We start from the raw sequence: 23,612 nt of genomic DNA, 5'->3' as shown, positions 1-23,612 counted from the left end.
AAATCACAGATTTGACAGGATATTGGGAAAAAGGGAAAACAACGACATAAACCGTTTAAATGTGAAATGAGGGGTTAATGTGATCTAGTTGAACTAGGTGCACTTAAAATAGAACACAGTTCTAAAAATAAAGTTTGGACATTTATTAACAAGTAAATGTTTAAAGCTTTTATTTAATGTCCACGTACCCGTGACCCCGAAAGGGAATAAGCGGTAGAAAATGGATGGATGGATGGATGGATGGGTACATTATACACGTCTTGAATTGTCAAGCAAAATCAAACAGTTTAAAAAAAAAATCTTTTTTTTTTTTAAATAAAAAACTGGTTGTTTTATGATGCTATCCTGTAGCCACGCCTTTTTGGGCGGGGCGACACCCAGCGGACAGCGAGTGGGCGGGGCTAATGCATCTTCAGGCGAACACATTCTCCCACATTCCTCGAACTCTTCGGACCAAAACACGGAAAACATGTAGAAAATGTCGGCGAAGTTGCTTATCTCCACACTACAAATGTCGCCTTCAAGGGAGCTGTCTTCGTAGAAGGTAACGTCACGTTGCTGTCTGTCTGGTTTTAACTAACACTCTCTTCTTCTGGTTCAGCGGGCGACGGCAGTGGCTGTGTCCGCCACAGAGTGACATAACATCGGCTAGGGAGCCCGAGGAGGGTCGGGGATTCTGGTGCCTTGTCTCCTGTGGCCTCTTTGCACATTTATCCCACTTTACACCGCTTTATAATTAAACTGCCTGGTTGTATGTCCTAATAATTAAAGATGTTCGTTTTAATGATGGCTCATATTCCCATGCATGCTGGGAATTAAATACATATTATGATTATTCATTGTTGAAAAAGTGTCTGTTTTATCAGCCTGATGTCAAAATGTGTGCTGCAGGATTATAATAATCAAACACTTGTATTGTTCTGTTACAGCAAGTTATGGATTCCCGTCTTCCATGTTTGATTGTTTTCATTCTGACTGGCCTTACCCCATCATGCCTTGGAGATGCCAATGGCATCCGTCGTCATGACTACTGCGTCCTTGGAGCTGGACCTGCAGGGCTGCAGATGGGGTACTTCCTCTCCAAGGCTAAACGAGACTACATTATCTTGGAGAGGAACTCTGGACCAGGCAGCTTCTTTCACAAGTAGGTGGTAGGGATGGGCGATATGGCCTTTTTTTAATATCTCGATATTTTCAGCCCATATCACAATACACCATATATATCTCGATATTTTGCCTTAGCCTTGAATTAACACTTTATACATGTAACCACACCAGTATGATGATTCTGTGTGTCTACTTTAAAACATTCTTGTTCATACTGCATTAATACATGCTCATTTTAAACTTTCATGCAGAGAGGGAAATCACAACTAAGTCAATTGACCAAAACTGTATTTATTAAACAGTTATTAAGCAGTGGCACAAACATTCATGTCATTTCAAAACAGAAAGTGCAAGATTGTCAGAGACATTTTAAAACAAGCTATTAGTGCAGTTTTGTGCATGATGTCAAAACAAAACTAAATTAAAGTTTATTTTTTGTACAGAACGCCACTACAATAGTTTAAAACAAATAAAGTGAACTTTTGTGCATGATGTCACACAAGATATTTCAATAAATGTCAAATAACAATGAGCTGCATAATAGGAAATCAAATTGCTATGTGGTAGGTTACTGCGGACATTATCTCCTTATGTTGTTCACTATTTTTTTCATACGGTGTTGATGTGGAAATGGTTGCTTCAGCATTTTGTTGGTGTGACACCGAATGAAGATGTTGACATGCAGAGTAAGCACTCTTCATTCTCTAGCGGGTGACTTTTCAAATTATGCTACATATTAGCAGTAATGCTACTTTTTGTAGCAACGCTTTTGCCCCACACTCGACAAATTACGGTTGTCTGTTCGACATAATCCCACTTGAAGCCAAACCACCGCCAGACGATGGACCCCCTGCTGTTTTTCTTGGGAATTAATTCTTCCATCATTTGTTACCAGATTCGCACCATCTCTCTCTCGTATCACCACTCGCATCACAGCTACCGTTACCCATGCTGCTACCTCTTTGTTCCTCGAGGGCGTATACGTATGTGGTGCGCTTGCTGTCTGTGAGAAGGAGAGACAAGAAAGAGTGAGAAGAGCCTGTAGTGTAATGCCCGCAGCTAAAAGCAACTGCGTGAGAATATCACAATATAGTCATTTTTTTTATATCGCACAGACAAAAACCTGTGATATACAGAGTATATCGATATATCGCCCAGCCCTACATCAAAGTCTATACCGCAGCCTCTTGCAATAACTACAGAACATAACAGGGGTGTCAAATGTACGAATGATGAGTTTGCCAAGTATAAAAAGAGGCTGCATTTTTTTTTCATTAAATAAACTGCTGTTTTAAATGTGTCCACTGGATGTCACAATAGCAATTCTGTTAGGTAAGCAAACGGGGGCAAGCAAGAGGTACACAGTAAAGGGTGACCGTGGCTCCTCCTCCTCGACCCACAGGAAATTTAAAACCTGCCGTTTTACGTCTTCTGCTTCGAACACATGGTCATTTGGCAACGTCGTTGCCCCAAAATTTCTGTGTCAGACCAGAGAAAAGAGAACTTAACCTTTTGAAAAGTTTTTGTTGAGTCAGCACTGGATTGATACGTGGACATAAAAATGAAATTTTTTGATACCTCGAAGAGTTTACATGTTGTGTTTTTTGTTCAATCCCAGAGTGTCTGTGACTTAAAGTTTAATCCTGGGTTTGTAGATACACTGAGACCAAGTCTTAGTTCATTGTGTTTTTGAAGCTGAGCCAATTTTCCTCAGAATTTTCAACAAACTTAAAATGTTTTGTCCAGAGGATTATTTGTGATTTGTACATTTTCATAATATGGTCATTCTATTTTTGGCCAAAGAAAACAACCTGAAGTTGTCTTTATTTTTAAGTTGTTATGCCATGATTTTACCACTTTGGAATAGATTTTCCTCCATGTGGCCCCTGAGCTAAAATGGGTTTGACACCCTTGGTATGTACAGTATCTCACAATATATTATTCGGCAAATAAAAGACAATAGAACGATAGAATTTGGCTGCTGAAGTATGCGGTTAACATATAGCACCCTTTCTTGTTTTATTACAATAATAAAAATATGGATCCGAACACCGTAGCGTCGATCATATATTGATACTATACTTGGTAATGTTACTGTCAGTATTTGTATCGATCCGCCCACCCCTGTTTGCATTTAAACGCTCTAGATTAGCGGTTAGCATTGCTTATTGTATCCTCCTATGGTGTAGTGCAGGGGTGTCAAATGCCGAATCAGGCCGGCTAACAGGTTTTATCCGGGCCACGGGATGAGTTTATTTAGTATAAAAATGAGTGGAAATCTTGGAATGAAAGAAACTGCTGTTCAATATTTGTCCACTAGATGTCGCAATAGCAATTCTTTGGAGCTTTGTAGATGATGCTACGTATGTAAAAAAAAATAAAAATAAACCACATGATGTTAGTGCACCAGTCGAGGAAAATGAGCAAACAACATAAATAACATCCTTTATTTTGATTTTGATATCATTTTTTTATCTTGATAGATTGAAAATGAACACCAATTTGACTGATGAACATTATCACATCATTTATTCCGAAAGTATAAATAACAACAAAAAAAGATATACTACTATTGACTGCAACTTGTAAGTATTCTATCTCCCTGTAATGTTTGTCTGATCTTGAATGGGATTGTGCTGAACATTTTTATTTTCCTGAAGGAATAAATAAAATACCATCTATCTAATCCATCTAGAAACACAACAATATTATGATTATTACATTTTCAGAATGGTATTTTTAAACAAAGAAAACAATCTGAAGTTGTCTTTATTTAGCATGTGTAACAATTCCTCGTCCTCCAGTGATAATAATACGTGCAACAAACCTTGTTTCTTTGCTGCTAAAATTATTTAGCCGCTAAGAGTGTAAAAAAAAATATTTTCGAATGAATCGCTATTTGTATTTTTAACGATTCTTAACCATTTAAAAAAAAAAAATCAAAAATCGATTAAAAAAATTGTTTATTTCTTATTTTTTTAACCTTGCCTGTCCAACCACTCTGCTGTACATATTTACTTTAGAAAAGAGAAATGATGGATAATTCTCTTGTTGCCGTATTTGTATTTGACTTTATTAAATGTTTGGGTAGGATTTTATTAAACAAAACCAGTTTTCTTTTGAATAATATAGAAATCTTGTCATAGCTGTTCATCTATTTCAGGGAGGAATGTAATCAGTCATAGAACTGGCATCTAATATTATTAAAAAAAGCATTGATTTTGAATCGAAAATCTTTTAAAATCAAGAACCAAATTGTTACCCCCAAGAATCGAATCGTGTGGTGCCCAAAGATTGACAGCTTTATTAGCTGCTACGTCGCCAGCAAGGGCGCTACATTACGTTCAAGACCTGCATGAAGTATGTCATCAACATGTATTGTCACAATACAACTCTACGGTCCATTGCATTGATATCATTGATATCGTACATTGTCTTAATGGCGCAACTTTAGCAGTTATAGAAAGTTCTTGTTGTGTTGAAGCTCACTCCCCCTGTGTGTGTTTGGCAAGTGTAGATATCCCAGACACAGGAAGCTCATCAGCATCAATAAGATCCACACCGGACGGCAGAACAGGGAGTTCAACCTCCGCCATGATTGGAACTCCTTGCTGAGCGACAAGCCGGATCTCCTGTTCCGGCGAGTGAGCCGGGAATTTTACCCGCCGGCTGATGCCTTTCCGCTCTACCTGGCCATGTTTGAGAGGGAGCTGGGACTGAGGGTCACATACGGCGTGGATATCGGAAGGATCAGGGCCGTAACGTCGTCGACGAGTAGGAGTTACGTGCTTACCGACCAACTTGGAAAGGACTACACTTGCGGGTGATTCCGTTATCCAGCTCCACCTCACGTGCACGTAAACATCATGTCACACAGTGCTCTGTGCCCCTCAGCGTTCTTCTGGTGGCGACCGGTCTTTGGGTTCCTCAGGAAGCAGAGTTTGTGGGTTCTGACTTGGTTGAGGGCTATGAATCCATCTCCATCGACCCAGAGGACTACACAGACCAGGCGGTGTTGATTCTGGGCAAAGGGAACTCTGCTTTTGAGACAGCGCAGAGCATCATGGGGAAAGCGAGCCGGGTCCACATGGTCAGTCGCAGTCCTGTTCGCCTGGCCTGGCAAACTCATTACGTTGGAGATCTCAGGTAGGACCACGGTCATTTGAATTTAAGTCTGTCATTTGAATTATTCCTATATGATTCCCATTATAAACTAGGATGTGACTTTATTTCAGTCGAGGTGTACCGGTCATACTTGCCAACCCTCCAGATTTTCCCGGGAGACTCACGAATTTCAGTGCCCCTCCCGAGAATCTCCCGGGGCAACCATTCTCCCGAATTTCTCCCGATTTCCATTCGGACATCAATTTTGGGGCGCACCTTAGAGGCACTGCCTTAGGCGTCCTCTACATCCTGTCGTCACGTCCGCTTTTCCTTTTCCTATATATACATATATATATGTATGTATGTATGTATGTATATATATATATATATATATGTGTGTATATATATTTGTATGGATATGGGCAGCACGGTGGTATAAGGGTTAGTGCGTCTGCCTCACAATATGAAGGTCCTGCAGTCCTAGGTTCAATCCCAGGCTCGGGATCTTTCTGTGTGGAGTTTGCATGTTCTGCTCGTGACTGCGTGGGTTCCCTCCGGGTACTCCGGCTTCCTCCCACCGCCAAAGACATGCACCTGGGGATAGGTTGATTGGTAACACTAAATTGGCCCTGGTGTGTAAATGTGAGTGTGAATGTTGTCTATCTGTGTTGGCCCTGCGATGAGGTAGCGACTTGTCCAGGGTGTATGCCGCGACCCCAAAAGGGACAAGCAGTATATAAATATATATATATATATATATATATATACAGTGGGGCAAAAAAGTATTTAGTCATCCACCGATTGTGCAAGTTCTCCCACTTAAAATGATGACAGAGGTCTGTAATTTTCATCATAGGTACACTTCAACTGTGAGAGACAGAATGTGAAAGAAAATCCAGGAATTCACATTGTAGGAATTTTAAAGAATTTATTTGTAAATTATGGTGGAAAAAAAGTATTTGGTCAACCATTCAAATCTGTCACTGATGGAAGGAAGTTTTGGCTCAAAATCTCACGATACATGGCCCCATTCATTCTTTCCTTAACACGGATCAATCGTCCTGTCCCCTTAGCAGAAAAACAGCCCCAAAGTATGATGTTTCCACCCTCATGCTTCACAGTAGGTGTGGTGTTCTTGGGATGCAACTCAGTATTCTTCTTCCTCCAAACATGACGAGTTGAGTTTATACCAAAATGTATTTGTTGAAAATATACTACCAGCTTGAGTCATGACAAACAATTACAGTATAATTTTACACATAGACAAAGAGTGTTTTTTTTTTTTTTTTTAAATAAACAGTTTTACATAGATTCTGGTCATATTGCAGCATAACTTGAACTTTTGTTTGTGTTTTCAGGGCTGTGAATAACGAGCTGATAGACACCTATCAGCTGAAGTCCCTTGATGGCTTGGTAGAAGCCAGCCTTGAGCGAATAGTGATCGTCCAACAAAAGGACCAAGGCAGGAAGAAGTCCAGCACAAAAGCTGGCAAAGAGGAGAAGGGACGATTGTATGTGACCATAAATAAGTATGTCCAACGGCAGTCCGAGAAGAACAGCTCGGATGTGACAGCGGAGGAGCTGCTTGGACATCACATCGACAACTTCTCTCTGCGCAAGCCCTATGACCGTGTGATTCGATGCCTTGGCTTCCGATTCAACTTCAGCGTATTTGACAGGTACAGCTTTTACTTTTAGCCGTGAAATCCATCAGATTTATTTTTTGTGTAAGAATACCTTAAAGCAGGGGCTCTTAACCTGGATTTTCCACGACAGAGGGGCCCGGCCGGGTCCTACTCAAATATTAACACTGAATTAGTCACCTTACTCTGAAATTGATCATCAATCAATCAAAGTTTATTTATATAGCACTTAATCACAAGTGTCTCAGAGGGCTGCACAAGCCACAACGATTTTAATCATATTTAAGAATTACATCTTACCTGCTTATACTTTGCAACCTTGTCAAGTGATATGAAAGCATGTGTTAATCACAAAGATTTTTAATATTTATTTAACACATAAACCTTAGGCTTAGGTCAGGCTGATTAGAAAAATTACACATAAAAACAGTAAAATTACACAGTACTTACCATGAATTGATTAACATGGACCCCGACTTACAAAAGTTGAAAAACTTATTGGGGTGTTACCATTTAGTGGTCAATTGTACGGAATATGTACTGTACAGTGCAATCTACTGATAAAAGTTTCAATCCATCAATCATCCATCAATCAATACTAAAATAAATAAATTTTTACTAAGTTATTAACAAATAATAATGATTTATACAGTATATTTCTTAACTAAACCTCAATAAAATTGAAGCGCAAATGGAAATATTGCTTTTGTGCTTAAAAAACTTCTCCGTGACTTTAGCTCCAGACTTCTTTGGTTTGATTGATATTGTTATTACTGCCACAAGTGTTAAAGTTAAAGTTAAAGTACCAATGATATGGTGTGGTGAAATTTGTCCTCTGCATTTGACCCATCCACTTGATCACCCCCTGGGAAGTGAGGGGAGCAGTGGGCAGCAGCGGTGCCACGACCGGGAATCATTTATGGTGATTTAACCCCCAATTCCAACCCTTGTTGCTGAGTGGTCACATTTTTATATAGTTTTTGGTATGACTCGGCCGGGGTTTGAACTCCCAACCTACCGATCTCAGGGCGGACACTCTAACCACTAGGCCAGTGGTTCTCAAATGGGGGTACGCGTACCCCTGGGGGTACTTCAAGATATGCCAAGGGGTACGTGAGATTTAGTAAAAATAGCAACAATTCAAAAATCCTTTATAAATATATTTATTGAATAATACTTGAAGAAAGTAAGAATGTAAGTTCATAAACTGTGAAAAGAAATGCAACAATGCAATATTCAGTGTTGACAGCTAGATTTTTTGTGGACATGTTTCCATAAATATTGATGTTAAAGATTATTTTTTTGTGAAGAAATGTTTGGAATTAAGTGAATGAATCCAGATGGATCTCTATTACAATCCCCAACTTTAAGTTGATGATTACTTCTATGTGTAAAAATCTTGATTTATAATTGAATCACTTGTTTATTTTTCAACAAGTTTTTTGTTATTTTTATATATATTTTTTCCAAATAGTTCAAGAAAGACCACTACAAATGAGCAATAGTTTGCACTATTATACAATTGAATAAATCAGAAACTGATGACATAGTGCTGTATTTGACTGCTTTATTTTTTTTTCCAACCAAAAATGCTTTGCTCTAATTAGGGGGTACTTGAATAAAAAATCTTTTCACAAGGGGTACATCACTGAAAAAAGGTTGAGAACCACTGCACTAGGCCACTGAGTGGGTGGTGGAAAAGGGTATCACAGCTAAGTACCTAACGGACCACAGCTGATAAACAAATATTTCTGTGCGGCCCTCTTGGGGGTGCTCGCAGCCCAACAATCCAACCATCCATCCATCCATTTTCGACCGCCTGTCCCCCCTGATGTCGTGGGGGGTCTCTGTTATTCAGAAACACTGCCTTAAAGGACCCATAGCGTCCAGAGGACCGAAATGTCAGCCACAATTTTCCATTTGGTATTTTTGGCTCCTGAAAATAAATCTGGCGGTCATTTCCCATAATATCAATGAGTTTTTGTGTAATGTGTAGATAACTGTACTCGGAACATCCCCCTTTCCATCGCCAGACTCAATATGTCGCCCCATCCTGGTCTGATGTCATTTACAGAACTGGAGAATGGAAAAATATTATTTCGATCACTTCAATGCATTTTTTGTCACCTTGAACCACGATTATTACAAAATATGAGCAAATATTTTTTTGAAGAATCGCCATTTCTGGACTTTCCTGCTCTACCACAGACACCATAGCCTGTGTGTCCTCATGCTCTTGAGAAAAACATTAGCAGAAGAAGACGCAAAATATAATACTAGCGTCGTACCTCCTTTTTCTCTAGTTTTTGAGCACCGCTTCTGCTCTTCTTTCTCCATTTTCCCGCAGGTTCCGACTCAGTCTTGCTCCCGTCAAGGATGCTCCTGATATTTGGGATCACATTTAATTTGAGTCTTTAACATTTTTTCTATCCAAACTCAGACCGAAACACTTCATCTTCAAAATCAGAATCATTAAAATGAGGGCTGTACATTACACTCCTCTCGCACAGTCCGCCTCAATCAATTAGAGTGGCGCGGTCCATACTTTCTTCATCATTTGGAAACGTACGCAGGCCGAGTCCTTTTATTACTTGTATAGCTACAGGCTGCAACAGTGCATCTGGCAGATATATTTGATCATTCCTTCAAAATAAAAAAATTACATGATTCGGGATGACGATGCTATCAACACAGAGAACTGGGCAATATGAAATTGCCATCAGTCTTCTGTAGGTGACGCCAGGAGGCTGATGCAGGCTCCGCCCACATTTTGTAGCTCAAAATGGGCGCTCTAAAATGTGCTGAAACTCAAGCCTAAAATCACTACTGTGCTTATTTTGTGGGATTTTACCTGAAGACATAATTTTTATGTCCAGAAATTTGAAATAAGTGCAGACATTGTCAGCGGAGTTAGTGCGTGTGCCTCACAATTCGAAGGTGCTGAGTTCGATCCTGGGCGTGGGATCTTTCTGTGTGGAGTTTGCATGTTCTTTTTTGACTGCATGGGTACTCCGGCTTTCTCCCACCTCCGAAGACATGCACCTGGGGATAGGTTGATTGGCAACACTAAATGGTCCCTAGTGTGTGAATGTGAGTGTGAATGTTGTCTGTCTATCTGTGTTGGCCCTGGGATGAGGTGGCGACTTATCCAGGGTGTACCCCGCCTTCCGCCTGAATGCAGCTGAGATAAGCTCCACCACCCCCGGCGATCCCAAAACAAGGGACAAGCGGTAGAAAAAGGATGGATGAATGGATTGTCAGCATTACTTTTGGTAGTAGTCATTGTGCCTGACGGTATATACTGTGAACATCGCTATGTGCACGTGGACACATTTAATCAAATTAATAGCCTAACTAAACAAAAATGCTTCATGGAAACACTCGATTTGGAATATTCTAACCCGATCACACAAGTTAGGATCAAAATTAAATTGCGATAGACGGGTGGTTTATGCCGATAGTTATTTGAATTGTAGCGCATGAATGCCATACACATCATCAGAGATTCGTGTTAAAATTATCTTTACTGTGCATGTTTTTGATGTCAGATGCACTTTGGGACTAAATGTAATAGTCTCAGAATGAAGCGATTGTCTTGCCTCTGTCTCCCCCTGTTCAACATGTACAGGAGGAACCTTATATACTGTTGACTTTGTTGATTTATAACCAGACTAATAAAAACACAAGTATGGTAAGGACTGTCAAGTGTTGATGTAACAATAAAAGAAGGGATCCAGTTGTCGAGATAACGAGTTGTTTTATTCACGACATTACAGCTTCTCCAAGTGCTAACTGCTAGTCTCAGACAACTTACACATATCGAAACATAAAAAAAGCACAGAGAAGCTCCTTTTCAAAAAGAGAGGTAAAACAAAAGTAGTAAACACAAGGAAAATGTATTAATAAATATTGTGATAAGGTCGGAAAAATCAGGAAGGCACAAATCCATGTTTGTATACAGTGGAATTCTGCTGCTTCTTCAGCACCCGCAGTGAGCGAACTCGTCCAAAAGATGGCGCCATGGCACACACAATACCAGACCTTTCCGTTTATGTTAGGTTCTGCGCATGTCAAAGTAAAGTATTCCGATTTAAGGTGTGATGCATGAAAATGCACGTCATAATCGGATCATTATTTTCCAGGGTCCACATACACAACAACATTCTAATCCGAATGGTAATAAGATTAAATAAATGTTGTCCATGTACACGTGGCTATTGTCAATATTAACTAATAAGTCAATTCACTTGTGTTGTTATGTCAAAAAAATATCCCCACCAGTTCTAGCTGCCCACCTAAGAGTGAGAATGCAAGAGGGAGGTTGCCAAGGGTAAACGCCTGGTACGAAGGTTCTGACACCCCTGGTTTGTTTGTAATTGGAGCTGCCGCTCACTCCAGAGACTACCGCTGGTCAGCTGGTGGTTTTGTCCATGGATTTCGCTACACAGGTAAACATTTGCCATTTGAGTCCTATTCAAAATGCTACTAATGCTTTATTTTTGCTACCTGTATGGTCTGACTGCAATTGTGGCATTTAATGACTACTGTTTGTGTCCTAGTGCGAGCTGTACATCGTGTGCTAGAACATCGTTACCATGGAGCACCGTGGACATCAACTCAGCTGTTGACAACGCAGCTGCTGTCTGCAGTACTGAAGCGGGTGGGCGAAGCCTCCGGGCCCTACCAGATGTTCGAGATGCTTGGTGACGTGATATTGTTGAGAGGGTAAGTTGTTTATTCTTTCTGCAAACATGTCTGATGGCCAATGTCAATGGTGTATTTGTGGGGCATGTCAAGTAGTCATCGACGAATCGTTCAAAACCAGCAAGTTTTTTTTTACTGATTCATCACTCACACCAGTGAATTAAGTAAATAAACCATGTCATTATTCCCTTGTTGGCGTTATTATAAATGTATTAGCCCCATAGAAACAGCAAACAATATGTTTCTGGCCTCAAACCAACTCTCCTTTCCACTTCCATGAATTGATTAACGTGGACCCCGACTTACACAAGTTGAAAAACTTATTCGGGTGTTACCATTTAGTGGTCAATTGTACGGAATATGTACTGAACTGTGCAATCTACTAATAAAAGTTTCAATCAATCAATCAATCAATATATCAATCAATCCTGCCCGAGCTAAATCACTGGCTCTGTCACAGTTTGGCGAGTGATTGATCTACGACTCACCGAATCCCAGATACTGAGTGAACTAACTACATATGAGTTGGGAAATAATGTTAGATGTAAATACAAACGGAATACAATGATTTGCAAATCTTTTTCAACCCATATTCAATTGAATGTACTACAAAAGAAAAGATATTTAATGTTCAAACTCATAAACTTTATTTTTTTTTTGCAAATAATAATTTACTTAGAATTTCATGGTTGCAACACGTGCCAAAGTAGTTGGGAAAGGGCATGTTCACCACTGTGTTACATCACCTTTTCTTTTAACAACACTCAATAAATGTTTGGGAATTGAGGAAACTAATTGTTGAAGCTTTGAAGGTGGAATTCTTTCTCATTCTTGTTTTAGGTAGAGCTTCAGTCGTTCAACAGTCCGGGGTCTCCGCTGTCGTATTTTACGCTTCATAATGCGCCACACATTTTCGATGGGAGACAGGTCTGGACTGCCGGCGGGCCAGGAAAGTACCGGCACTCTTTTTTTACGAAGCCACGTTGTTGTAACACATGCTGAATGTGGCTTGGCATTGTCTTGCTGAAATAAGCAGGGGCGTCCATGAAAAAGACGGCGCATAGATGGAAGCATATTTTGTTCCAAAACCTGTATGTACCTTTCAGCATTAATGGTGCCTTCACAGATGTGTAAGTTACCCATGCCTTGGGCACTAATGAACCCCCATACCATCACAGATGCTGGCTTTTGAACTTTGTGTCGATAACTGTCTGGATGGTTCGCTTCCCCTTTGGTCCGGATGACATGATGTCGAATATTTCCAAAAACAATTTGAAATGTGGACTCGTCAGACCACAGAACAGTTTTCCACTTTGCGTCAGTCCATCTTAGATGATATCAGACCTAGAGAAGCCGGTGGCATTTCTGGATGTTGTTGATAAATGGCTTTCGCTTTGCATAGATCCAGGCTAAAGACCAGAGGGGACAGAGCCTTTTCCGTTGCCGCCCCCTAAGCTCTGGAACAGCCTTCCCCTCCACATTAGGTCAGCCCAGAGCCTGGGGGTTTTCAAAACCCTTCTTAAGAACTAGCTCTTCTCGCTGGCCTTTGACCTGAGCTGAGTCTGCCCACTAGGCCACCATTTCCCCCCCCCACCCCCCCTTCGCTTTCATTTTATTTTTTTCTATTTGTGATTTTTATTTAAGCAATTTTTTTACTTTTTATTCGACCCCTTTTACCATATTGCTTTTTGCACTATTTTGTTCAGCTCATTCTTTGTTTATGCTCTTTGTTTGTTTTCTGTTTTTGTTGCTCTATGCTTTTTTTTTAACCTGTAAAGCACTTTGTCGTTGTAAACGTGCTATATAAATAAAATTGACTTGACTTGACATAGTAGAGCTTTAACTTCCACTTACAGATGTAGCGACAAACTGTATTTAGTGACAGTGGTTTTCTGAAGTGTTCCTGAGCCCATGTGGTGATGTCCTTTAGAAATTGATGTTGGTTTTTGATACAGTGCCATCAGAGGGATCGAAGGTCACGGTCATTCAATGTTGGTTTCCGGCCATGCCGCTTACGTGGAGTGATTTCTCCAGATTCTCTGAACCTTTTGATGATATTAAGGACCAGTTCTTAAACTGTTTGACTATTTGCTCACGCAGTTGTGGACAAAAGGGTGTACCTCGCCCCATCCTTACTTATGAAAGACTGAGCATTTTTTGGGAAGCTGTTTTTATACCCAATCATGGAACCCACCTGTTCCCAATTAGCCTGCACACCTGTGGGATGTTCCAAATAAGTGTTTGATGAGCATTCATTTAACTTTGTCAGTATTTATTTCCACCTTTCCCAACTTCTTTGTCACGTGTTGCTGGCAAGAAATTCTAAAGTTAATGATTATTTGCAAAAAAAATATTATTTATCAGTTTGAACATCAAATATGTTGTCTTTGTAGCATATTCAACTGAATATGGGTTTAAAAGGATTTTCAAATCATTGTATTCTGTTTATATTTACATCTAACAAAATTTCCCAACTCATTAGGAAACAGGGTTTGTACGAAGTGAACGACGGTTCCCACTACATCATTGATTGTCGCCGAATGCTCAAATAGTCCTTGGGGGCGGGACCTCAAGATGTCGGCGAGTCGGGAAGGAATCACTGAAAAATTCATCAATGTCTTTGTGAGCCTGTAGTACTCTGTTGCAGTGATGCGAACCCTGTATCGGTCAGTCGTGTTGAAAAAGAAGCTGAGTTGGGAGACAAAACATTTAATTTACGGGTCAATTTATGTTCCTACCCTCACCTATCTCATGATGACAAGACCACGGGTACAAGCGTTGGAAATTAGTTTTCATCGTCGGGTGGCGTGGCTTTAAAGATGGGGTGAGTTTAGGGCATGTCTGACCGGTAGGAGGCCACGGGGAAGACCAAGGACACTTGTGTCTCCCATCTGGTGTTATGTACGTGAAGAGTGGAAGGAGACGACACTACGAAGAAACTCAAGTTACCAGGTTTATTGTTACCTATGATGATTGTGTAGGACAGACCTGGGTAATTTAAGGCCCGGGGGCCAGATGTGGCTCGTTAAGCTTTTCAATCTGGCCCGCCGGACATTCCCAAATAATTTTTTTTAGATCTTTAAGATGGAAAGTGTAGCTGCCATTATGATGTGCAGTCATGTTTTCAAATGACCGTAAGTCTTGAACTATACTAAGTATTTCAATGGTTGGAATCTGCGCTTTTGCATGATATTCTAGTTACTATGGTAATCTAAGTCACCAAGCAGTGTGGGTGGAGGAGCGTTTCCCCAGAGTGTTTCCAGAGTGTCAGTCTGAAATGCAGGTGTCAGGGACATACGCGGATTTTCACAACAAAGTTCTAAAGCTTAGTGATATATCAGATGGATCAGATTGTAGGTGGGTTTATTTGTACCCTTCGCGCTCATATTTCGTTGTTTTGTTCCATTTTTGTTGCATTTTGCTTGATTGTAAAATATGTCGACAGAGAGTGGGTGTGACGTTCATATGTTGTCAATATTCAATGTTTTATCATTCATAGATAATATTGTAAATCCCACATTGTTTATTTTGATGGAAATTCTGGGTGTCTCATTCAGTAAAAAAAAAATTAAAATGTCATTCCTTTTTTTAAGGCGGTCTGTCATAATGTTTTTAACATTCATCCATCCATCCATTTACTACCGCTTGTCCCTCGGGGTCGCGGGGGGTGCTGGAGCCTATGTCAGCTGCTTTCGGGCAGAAGGTGGGATACACCTTGGACAAGTCGCCACCTCATCGCAGGGCCAACACAGATAGACAGACAACATTCAATTTGACGTTACTGGAGGTTTTGTATTAGTCTTCCTAAAAATAGATATACCGGCCCCCAGACACATTTTTTTTCTCTAAATTTGGCCCCTGAGTCAAAATAATTGCTCAGGCCTGGTGTAGTAGGTGTATGCTACTCTAGGTGCTGGTTGCAGGACTAAGTGTAAAATTAACCATGTAAATAATACAAGAGGATGTTTTACGTGCTTGATGGATGAATTCTTTGTCAGTCTAAGAGGGCGAGGCGTGAAGGATGTCCGGCGACAGGCGGGTGGTCGAGGGCAGGAGAGAAACGATAAGGTCAAGGATAAAGGGAGGCAGTCCAAAATCCGGATGGAGGTCGAGGTACAGAGCTCGAGCACACGGAACAATGCGGGTAGTGAAGTGAAGTGAATTATATTTTTCTAGCGCTTTTCTCTAGTGACTCAAAGCACTTTACAAAGTGAAACCCAATATCTAAGTTACATTTAAACCAGTGTGGGTGGCACTGGGAGCAGGTGGGTAAAGTGTCTTGCCCAAGGACACAACGGCAGTAACTAGGATGGCGGAAGTGGGAATCGAACCTGCAACCCCCAAGTTGCTGGCACGGCCACTCTACCAACCGAGCTATACCAGGTACTGCGAGGAAGACAAGGGACATGAGTAAAATAAAACAATAGGACACTGAGAACAAGGGCGAGGACAACAAGAGGGAAGCCAGAGACGTAATGCTTACTATTGAGAGTTAACAACGTTCCGGCGTAGGTTCCAAGGAGTGACTTGTCTTTATGCTGTCCTCCTGAATTCTCCAGGTGCGCTGCTTGCTGACAGTCTGCAGCTGCGGCGAAGCGTGGGCGTGAAGGGATTGGCGCGTACGGGGGCGTATCCTGGCATGCTGCCAGGCAGAGTGTTGCATCTTGCTGTGGGAGAATTGTGGGTTCGAAACCGCGCCACTTTATTATGTATAATATATTATGTATATTCTATTACGTATTATTATTATTGTCTATTGTGAGCGAACTATGGTGCTGAATTTCCCCCAGAGATCAATAAAGTTTTTTGTATTCTATTCTATTCTATCTATTATAGATCTCACTGCCAATATGTGGAGGAATTCCCACTTCAGGCCTTGCCTCAGTTCTCTTCACTCTCGGGCCACGAGGTGTCCGGACATGGACTGTTGGTTCTAGTGATGCAGTACGGGAAGAAGAAGATCGACTATCTGGGAGGAGGCCGGGCCGTAACCGATTGGACCAAAGCTTGGAAATCCAACTTTTTGCACCCAGTTTTGTACTACTACGACACGCTTCCTACTGGTGAGTGAGACTTGGGGTTTAAAGTAGCAAAATGTGTGCAGAAGTTGACTGAAACCATTGTATAATAGAGGAAGAGATGAAGCGTCGTCCCCACGGGTGGCCTTTGCCAAGGCCGAAGGCAATTCATCACATGGTTGAGGACTTCCTCACTGAGTGGGATGGTCCCATATCTCACATTCAGCCTTTGCGGCGATTCCTAGAACACTGTGTCCACACTGACCTCAGAGCCTTCTATGCAGGTAAAAACACCCTGGGGAGTCCAGTCCAGTTAACTGATTTGACCTTCAAGGATGTTTGTTAAAGGGGAACTACACTTTTTTTTGGAGTTTCATTATGAGAGACAGGAACAGACGTCTTTTTTAATCCGAATTTAAAAGTATGATTAATCTGATTTTAAGAATTATTCGTTTGACAGCAATAAATAAATGCAGTGTTTCCCATACGTTCATTTATTTATCACAAATACATTTGGACCGCCACAAACACATTATCATGGGACTGTGTGACTATAGCTTGTCATTCCACCTGTGTACAATAGATGGTATCACATTTCTGCTTATTAACACAGCTCTTCTGTACCCTGGTCTGCCAGAAATATTGATATTTAGATATCTATGTCAAGAGTATTCAGACCCCTCTTGATTCCGTTTTTCCAAACAGCGACTAGCAATAAATCTGGTAAGATTGTTTTATCTTATTTGATACTTTTGGGTACGTATCACTACTTTCAAGAGTTTCCCAACCACCCATCAAAAAGCCCTGAAAGGCAGTTCAGTCTTTGAGCGACAGAAGAGAGTTATTTTGTTTTACTTCTCGTTTTGTTAAAAATGTAACTTAGGTATTGGGTTTCACAATGTAAAGAGCTTTGAGTCACTAGAAAAAAGCGCTATATAAATATAATTCACTTCACAATATGTAATATGTACAATATACACACTGCATGTAGAGATGTCCGATAATATCGGACTGCCGATATTATTGGCCGATAAATGCTTTAAAACGTAATATCGGAAATTATCGGATAGGTTTCAAAAAGTAAAATTTCTGACTTTTTAAAACGCCGCTGTACGGAGTGGTACACGGACGTAGGGAGAAGTACAGAGCACCAATAAACCTTAAAGACACTGCCTTCGTGTGCCGGCCCAGCCACATAATATCTACGGCTTTTCACACACACAAGTGAAAGAAAGGCCTGCTTGGTCAACAGCCATACAGGTCACACTGAGGGTCGCCGTTTAAACAACTTCAACACTGTTACAAATATGCACCACACTGTGAACCCACACCAAACAAGAATGACAAACACATTTCGGGAGAACATCAGCACCGTAACACAACATAAAACACAACAAAACAAATACCCAGAACCCCTTGCATCACTAACTCTTCCGGGACGCTACAATATACCCTGCTACCCCCTGTACCCCCCCACCTCAACGCATCCCCCAACCCCTCCCCCACCTCCACCTCCTCATGCTCTCTTAGGGAGAGCATGTCCCAAACTCCAAGCTGCTGTTTTGAGGCATTTTACTAATAAATATGGCAGTGCCATGTTGGCATTCTTTTCCATAACTTGAGTTGATTTATTTCGGAAAACCTTGTTACATTGTTGTGACAGTCTCAAGCCGTCGTGCGGGTTCCAAGGAATGACTTTATGGCGAGCAGGGTTAGACTTCTTTATTTCAAAGAATAAATGTCTCTCGCCGGGTTGCTTTTCAGCCTTGCCGTCTGCTGCTCGCTCTTCCGCTCCAGCTTTTCAGCTGCGTGCGTCGTCGTTTTCCGTGTGCGGTTTTCCGCTCTCGCTCGGTATCCGCTTCTCTCTGGCTCTTACACTTCACTCCGCCTCTCCCCATGACATTTACGGCTGCCACCCTTTTATACAGTGCGGGAGGATAATTAAATTGTGCTCAGCTGGGCGATCCACGCACCTGATGATATTTGCGGCGTCGATCCCGACGTGCCCCGACTCGCTGCTTGCTCGCCGTCCACGCCTCCTCGTCGGACTGCCGGCCCCGCCTCTCCACAATTGTTTAATGCATCCAGCGGGGAATCACAACAAAATTAGGCATAATAATGTGTTAATTCCACGACTGTATATATCGGTATCGGTTGATATCGGGATTGGGAATTAAGAGTTAGATGATATCGTAATATCGGATATCGGCAAAAAAGCCTTTATCGGACATCTCTGACTGCAAGTATACAGTATATATATATATATATAATGTAGTAACATAGTGTACACCTTCATAACATTATGTAATATGTACAACAGGGGTCACCAACCTTTTTAAAAACCAAGAGCTACTTCTTGGGTACTGATTAATGCGAAGGGCTACCAGTTTGATACACACTTAAATAAATTGCCAGAAATAGCCAATTTGCTCAATTTACCTTTAATATATATATATATATATATATATATATATATTTATAAATGGGTATTTCTGTCTGTCATTCCGTCGTACATTTTTTTTTTCCTTTTTACGGAAGGTTTTTTGTAGTGAATAAATGATGAAAAAAACACTTGAACGGTTTAAAAGAGGAGAAAATATGAAAAAAAAAATTTTTTTTAAAACATAGTTTATCTTCAAATTCGACTCTTTAAAATTCAAAATTCATCTGAAAAAAATGAATAGAAAAACTAGCTAATTCGAATCTTTTTGAAAAAAATAAAAAAAGAATTTATGGAACATCATTAGTAATTTTTCCTGATTAAGATTAATTTTAGAATTTTGATGACATGTTTTAAATAGGTTAAAATACAATCTGCACTTTGTTAGAATATATAAGAAATTGGACCAAGCTATATTTCTAACAAAGACAAATCATTATTTCTTCTAGATTTTCCAGAACAAAAATTTTAAAAGAAATTCAAAAGACTTTGAAATAAGATTTAAATTTGATTCTACAAATTTTCTATATTTTCCAGAATATTTTTATTTTATTTTAATCATAATAAGTTTGAAGAAATATTTCAAAAATATTCTTTGTCGAAAAAAAAGAAGCTAAATTGAAGAATTAAATTAAAATATATTTATTATTCTTTACAATAATAATAAGAAAAATACTTGAACATTGATTTAAATTGTCAGGAAAGAAGAGGAAGGAATTTAAAAGGTAAAAAGGTATATGTGTTTAAAAATCCTAAAATAATGTTTAAGGTTGTATTTTTTCTCTAAAATTGTCTTTCTGTAAGTTATAAGAAGCAAAGTAAAATTAAAGCTGCAAGCAGCGTTGGTCGGGTCCGCCTTTGGCCGCTGCCAAGCCCTGGTCTAAGTCAGACCTACATAGAGGTCTTTGTTTCATGTCTCTACGACATTCCTAACATAAGTTACAAGCAGTTTTGTCTGGGTTTTTTCCTAGGGGGCGCTGGAGCACAATTTTGACTTTTTGGGTTTGGTTTTTTATTAGATGGCAATTCTCGCCAGTCCTGATGTGTGTGTAAAATTTGGTGAGTTTTGAAGCATGTTAAGGGGGTCAAATTACAGATCAGCGTTTCTGGATGTTGTTGATAAATGTCTTTTGCTTTGCATAGTAGAGCTTTATTTTGCACTTTGAAGCATTTTAAGGGGGTCAAATTACAGCTCAAAGAGGCAAAAATGACATTTTTTAGGAAACTTTGCGCAGGGGTTCTTTGAAGGCGCGTAAAATGAAAACCGGAGCAGTAATCAAAACTTTGTTGGATAGTTTTAATCAAAAGGGTTCAATCCCTCTCCTGTGCGAGTTTGAAGCCGAAACGACAAACACACTCGGGGGAGTTTACGTTTGAAAAAGGTGACGGGTTTTTACAAAACTTTTATTTTGAAGGGGTAATTTTTAACTTCCTGTTGATTTTTGCCGTAGGTTGTCAATTATCTAAATGTAGGTCTAAGTGAGACCTACATAGAAGTTTTTGTTTCATGTCTTTCCGGCATTCCCACCGGAAGTTACAAGCAGTTTTGTCTGTGTTTTCTTCCTCGAACCAGTTTTTGCTGTGTTTTGATCAAAAATTGCGCAAGAGCGCAATTTTAATTTTTTTTTTTTTTTTCATTAAATCGCAATTTCTGCCAGTCCTGATGTGTGTGCCAGGTTTGGTGAGTTTTGAAGCATTTTAAGGGGGTCAAATTTCAGCTCAAAGAGGCAAAAATTGAATTTTTTGCGAAAATTTTGTTTTGAAGGGGTTTTTTCCAACTTCTTGTTGATTTTTGCCCCAGAGGGTAGAATTATGAACTGTAGGTCTAAGTTAGACCTACGTGACAGTTTTTGTTTAATGTCTGTACGACATTCCTAATGGAAGTTACAAGCAGTCTGTTTTTCTTTCCTTCCTAGGGGGCGCTAGCGCGCAATTTTGATTTTTCTGGTTTGGCTGCCTAATAAGTTGGGAAGGCATGCCAGACCGATGTGTGTGTCAAATTTGGTGAGTTTTGAAGCATGTTAAGGGGGTCAAATTACAGCGCATAGGTGCGGAATAATAATAAAACGCACCAGTTTCAATAGGGTCTGCGGACCCTAAAAATAAATGAATTTATTTAAACAAGTGAAGACCAAGTTTTTAAAATATTTTCTTGGATTTTCAATTTCTATTTGAGTTTTTTCTCTCTTAGAATTAAAAATGCCGTGCAAAGCGAGACCAGCTTGCTAGTAAATAAATAGAATTTAAAAAATAGAGGCAGCTCACTGGTAAGTGCTGCTACTTGAGCTATTTTATAGAACAGACCAGCGGGCGACTCATCTGGTCCTTACGGGCTACCTGGTGCCCGCGGGCACCACGTTGGTGACCCCTGATGTACAATAATTACCGTATGTTGGTCCGAAGCATGCTGGTGTGTTACTATGGTCGAAAAAGATTTCCTCAGTGTTCACTCTTCCAATAACAATGTTACTACAGTTTGGTTATTATACAAGTTACAGAATGTAAATTAAGTATTCTTGAGGGTTTGTGAATGCATTTTTAAAGTGATTTAGAGGTAGAACTAATTCCTCATGTCTGCTGCATTGCTAGTCACCATTACGAACAAGACTATTTTTACATGTTAGAATGCAAAAAAACCCCCAAAACTTTCATCTTCTTGTCTCTCATATTGTGAATGATTGTCAAAATTCCAGAAAAAAAAATGCAGTTCCCCTTTAAATGACTGTTTTTCCCCCCAAATTTAGAATCATGTTTCCGCTTGTCCCTCACACACCGGAAGCCGCCGCTGTTTTGTCGCCAAGGATACTTGAAGCAGCAAGGTATGGTTGATAGCAAACTGCAGCACTTTCCTCCCACTACGCCTGGAGAGCAGCGTACGGACACAGCTGGAGCTGACGCTGCGTTCCCAAACTACCTGGCACAAGCCGGAGCCGCCATGTCGTCAGGAATAAAACTTGACTTATGATTGTGTTTAGTACAACAGTGTTTATACGTGTGACACCATCTAGGTCTCTATACCTCCAGCACGTAGAAATCCAGACAAATCATTAAGATCACTGGTTGCTCACCAACTGATCCTTCATTTTGTCGCCAAAGCTTTAGATGTTAGCCACTGGATCTGCCAAAGAATCAATGATTGCCCTCGCTTTAGTTTTGTATTTGTTGCACAGTGGGGCAATGCAATAGAGTATTGTGAAATATGGCTGAAAACAGCAAAGAAGCTAAAGAAGAGCTTTATCATGTTACCGAGCGAGTATACAGAATGGTCCTGTATTTAGAAGCAAAGGTACAGTAAGTCTGAGTTCCGTTGTGCCTCTCACATTTAAGGCGTGATTAAAGAATACACTACCGAACTGATAAGTCTAAAACAGAAAAATATGATACCGCTGCGGTGTCCAAACTATGGCCCGCGATCCAAATGTGGCCCGTCAACATCTTCAATCCGGCCCGCGACACGCCCTGACTTTGATAAGGAATCTCAACCGCAGGGAGATTGCGTTCATTTTAATGGTCTGACCATTTTAATGCTGACATATTTTCGTCATCCATTACACACATAAGTACTTCAGTTCCTCCATCCATCCGTTTTCTACCGCTTGTCCCTTTCGGGGTCGCGGGGAGTGCTGGAGCCTATCTCAGCTGCATTCAGGTGGAAGGCGGGGTACACCCTGGATGAGTCGACACCTCATTACTGGGCCAATACAGATAGACAGACAACATTCACACTCATATTCACACACTAGGGACCATTTAGTGTTACCAATCAACCTATCCCCAGGTGCATGTCTTTGGAAGTGGGAGGAAGCCAGAGTACCCGGAGGGAACACACAAAAGTCACAGGGAGAACATGCAAACTCCAAACAGAAAGACCCCGAGCCGAGGATCGAACGCAGGACCTTCCTATTGTTGTTGTTGTTGGTTTATACTTGTATAGCGCTTTTCTACCTTCAAGGTACTCAAAGCGCTTTGACACTATTACCACGTTTTTCTATGAGGCACATACACTGTTTCACCGTGACCTTTAATTATGCTCTCAATGACCCAATGCAAAAAAACCTTTCCTCGTAATGGTGCCCAAAAAAAAAATCGGACGAACACAAAATGTCAGCACACATACGACCTTTTCACTGAACTTAGTGGATTTTATTTAAAAAAAAAAAAAAAAGTTCCATGGGCCATGAAAAAAATCTAAATTGCACCCATTTAAATCCATTACAAAGCCTGATGGGGGGAAAAAAGCAAAACACTCTTCCACTCTTATCCATGTTTGGTGTATTTTAGCTAGTTGTTATTTCTGATGGATTACGAAGGTCACAGAAGTAAACAAGGTAGCAGTCTAACTTTCACATACCGTATTTCCTTGAATTGCCGCCGGGGCGCTAATTAATTTAAAACCTTTTCTCACTTCTGCGCCTACCAAAGGCGTGCGGTAAAAGTAAGCATGTGCTAATTATTTTAAAACCTCTTCTCAGTCCGGCACTTACCAAAGGTATGCAGTAAAAATTTGAGTATGATGTAAGCTTGGACCTTGAATCCTACTGAATAGCTGTTAATCTTCTTCCCTTTATGCAATTTCAAATTACCGGTATTGAAATC

The 23,612-nt window shown here is 40.4% G+C and overlaps 1 protein-coding gene across 2 annotated transcripts; it reads left to right on the top strand.

Moving 5' to 3' along the window:
- The first annotated feature begins 382 nt into the window (after positions 1 to 382).
- On the top strand, positions 383 to 22,369 carry foxred2 (FAD-dependent oxidoreductase domain containing 2). Of its 2 annotated transcripts, XM_061885372.1 has the most exons (11): positions 383 to 544; positions 602 to 679; positions 930 to 1,144; positions 4,625 to 4,930; positions 5,002 to 5,253; positions 6,570 to 6,890; positions 11,136 to 11,302; positions 11,414 to 11,579; positions 16,395 to 16,621; positions 16,690 to 16,860; positions 21,761 to 22,369. In XM_061885372.1, the coding sequence occupies exons 3-11, from the start codon at positions 936 to 938 to the stop codon at positions 21,979 to 21,981; spliced, it is 2,040 nt and encodes a 679-aa protein (XP_061741356.1). In that variant the 5' UTR covers positions 383 to 544; positions 602 to 679; positions 930 to 935; the 3' UTR covers positions 21,982 to 22,369. The 2 variants fall into 2 exon arrangements, with proteins under 2 accessions (XP_061741356.1, XP_061741355.1); XM_061885371.1 differs by lacking the exon at positions 602 to 679.
- Positions 22,370 to 23,612: the final 1,243 nt, after the last annotated feature.

Source organism: Nerophis ophidion, linkage group LG23 (assembly GCF_033978795.1).
Source record: "Nerophis ophidion isolate RoL-2023_Sa linkage group LG23, RoL_Noph_v1.0, whole genome shotgun sequence".
NCBI classification, from domain to species: Eukaryota; Metazoa; Chordata; class Actinopteri; order Syngnathiformes; family Syngnathidae; genus Nerophis; species Nerophis ophidion.
Note: the sequence above shows the minus strand (reverse complement) of the source record. Positions and strands in the feature narration are given on the sequence as shown.

Bases quoted from the DNA above. Each gene is read 5' to 3' on its own strand.
- foxred2 (XM_061885371.1), top strand. From the start codon at position 936: ATGGATTCCCGTCTTCCATGTTTGATTGTTTTCATTCTGACTGGCCTT. The intron at 1,145-4,624 runs GTAGGTGGTAGG...TGGCAAGTGTAG, and splicing joins CCAGGCAGCTTCTTTCACAA to ATATCCCAGACACAGGAAGC. The intron at 16,861-21,760 runs GTAAAAACACCC...CCCCAAATTTAG, and splicing joins CCTCAGAGCCTTCTATGCAG to AATCATGTTTCCGCTTGTCC.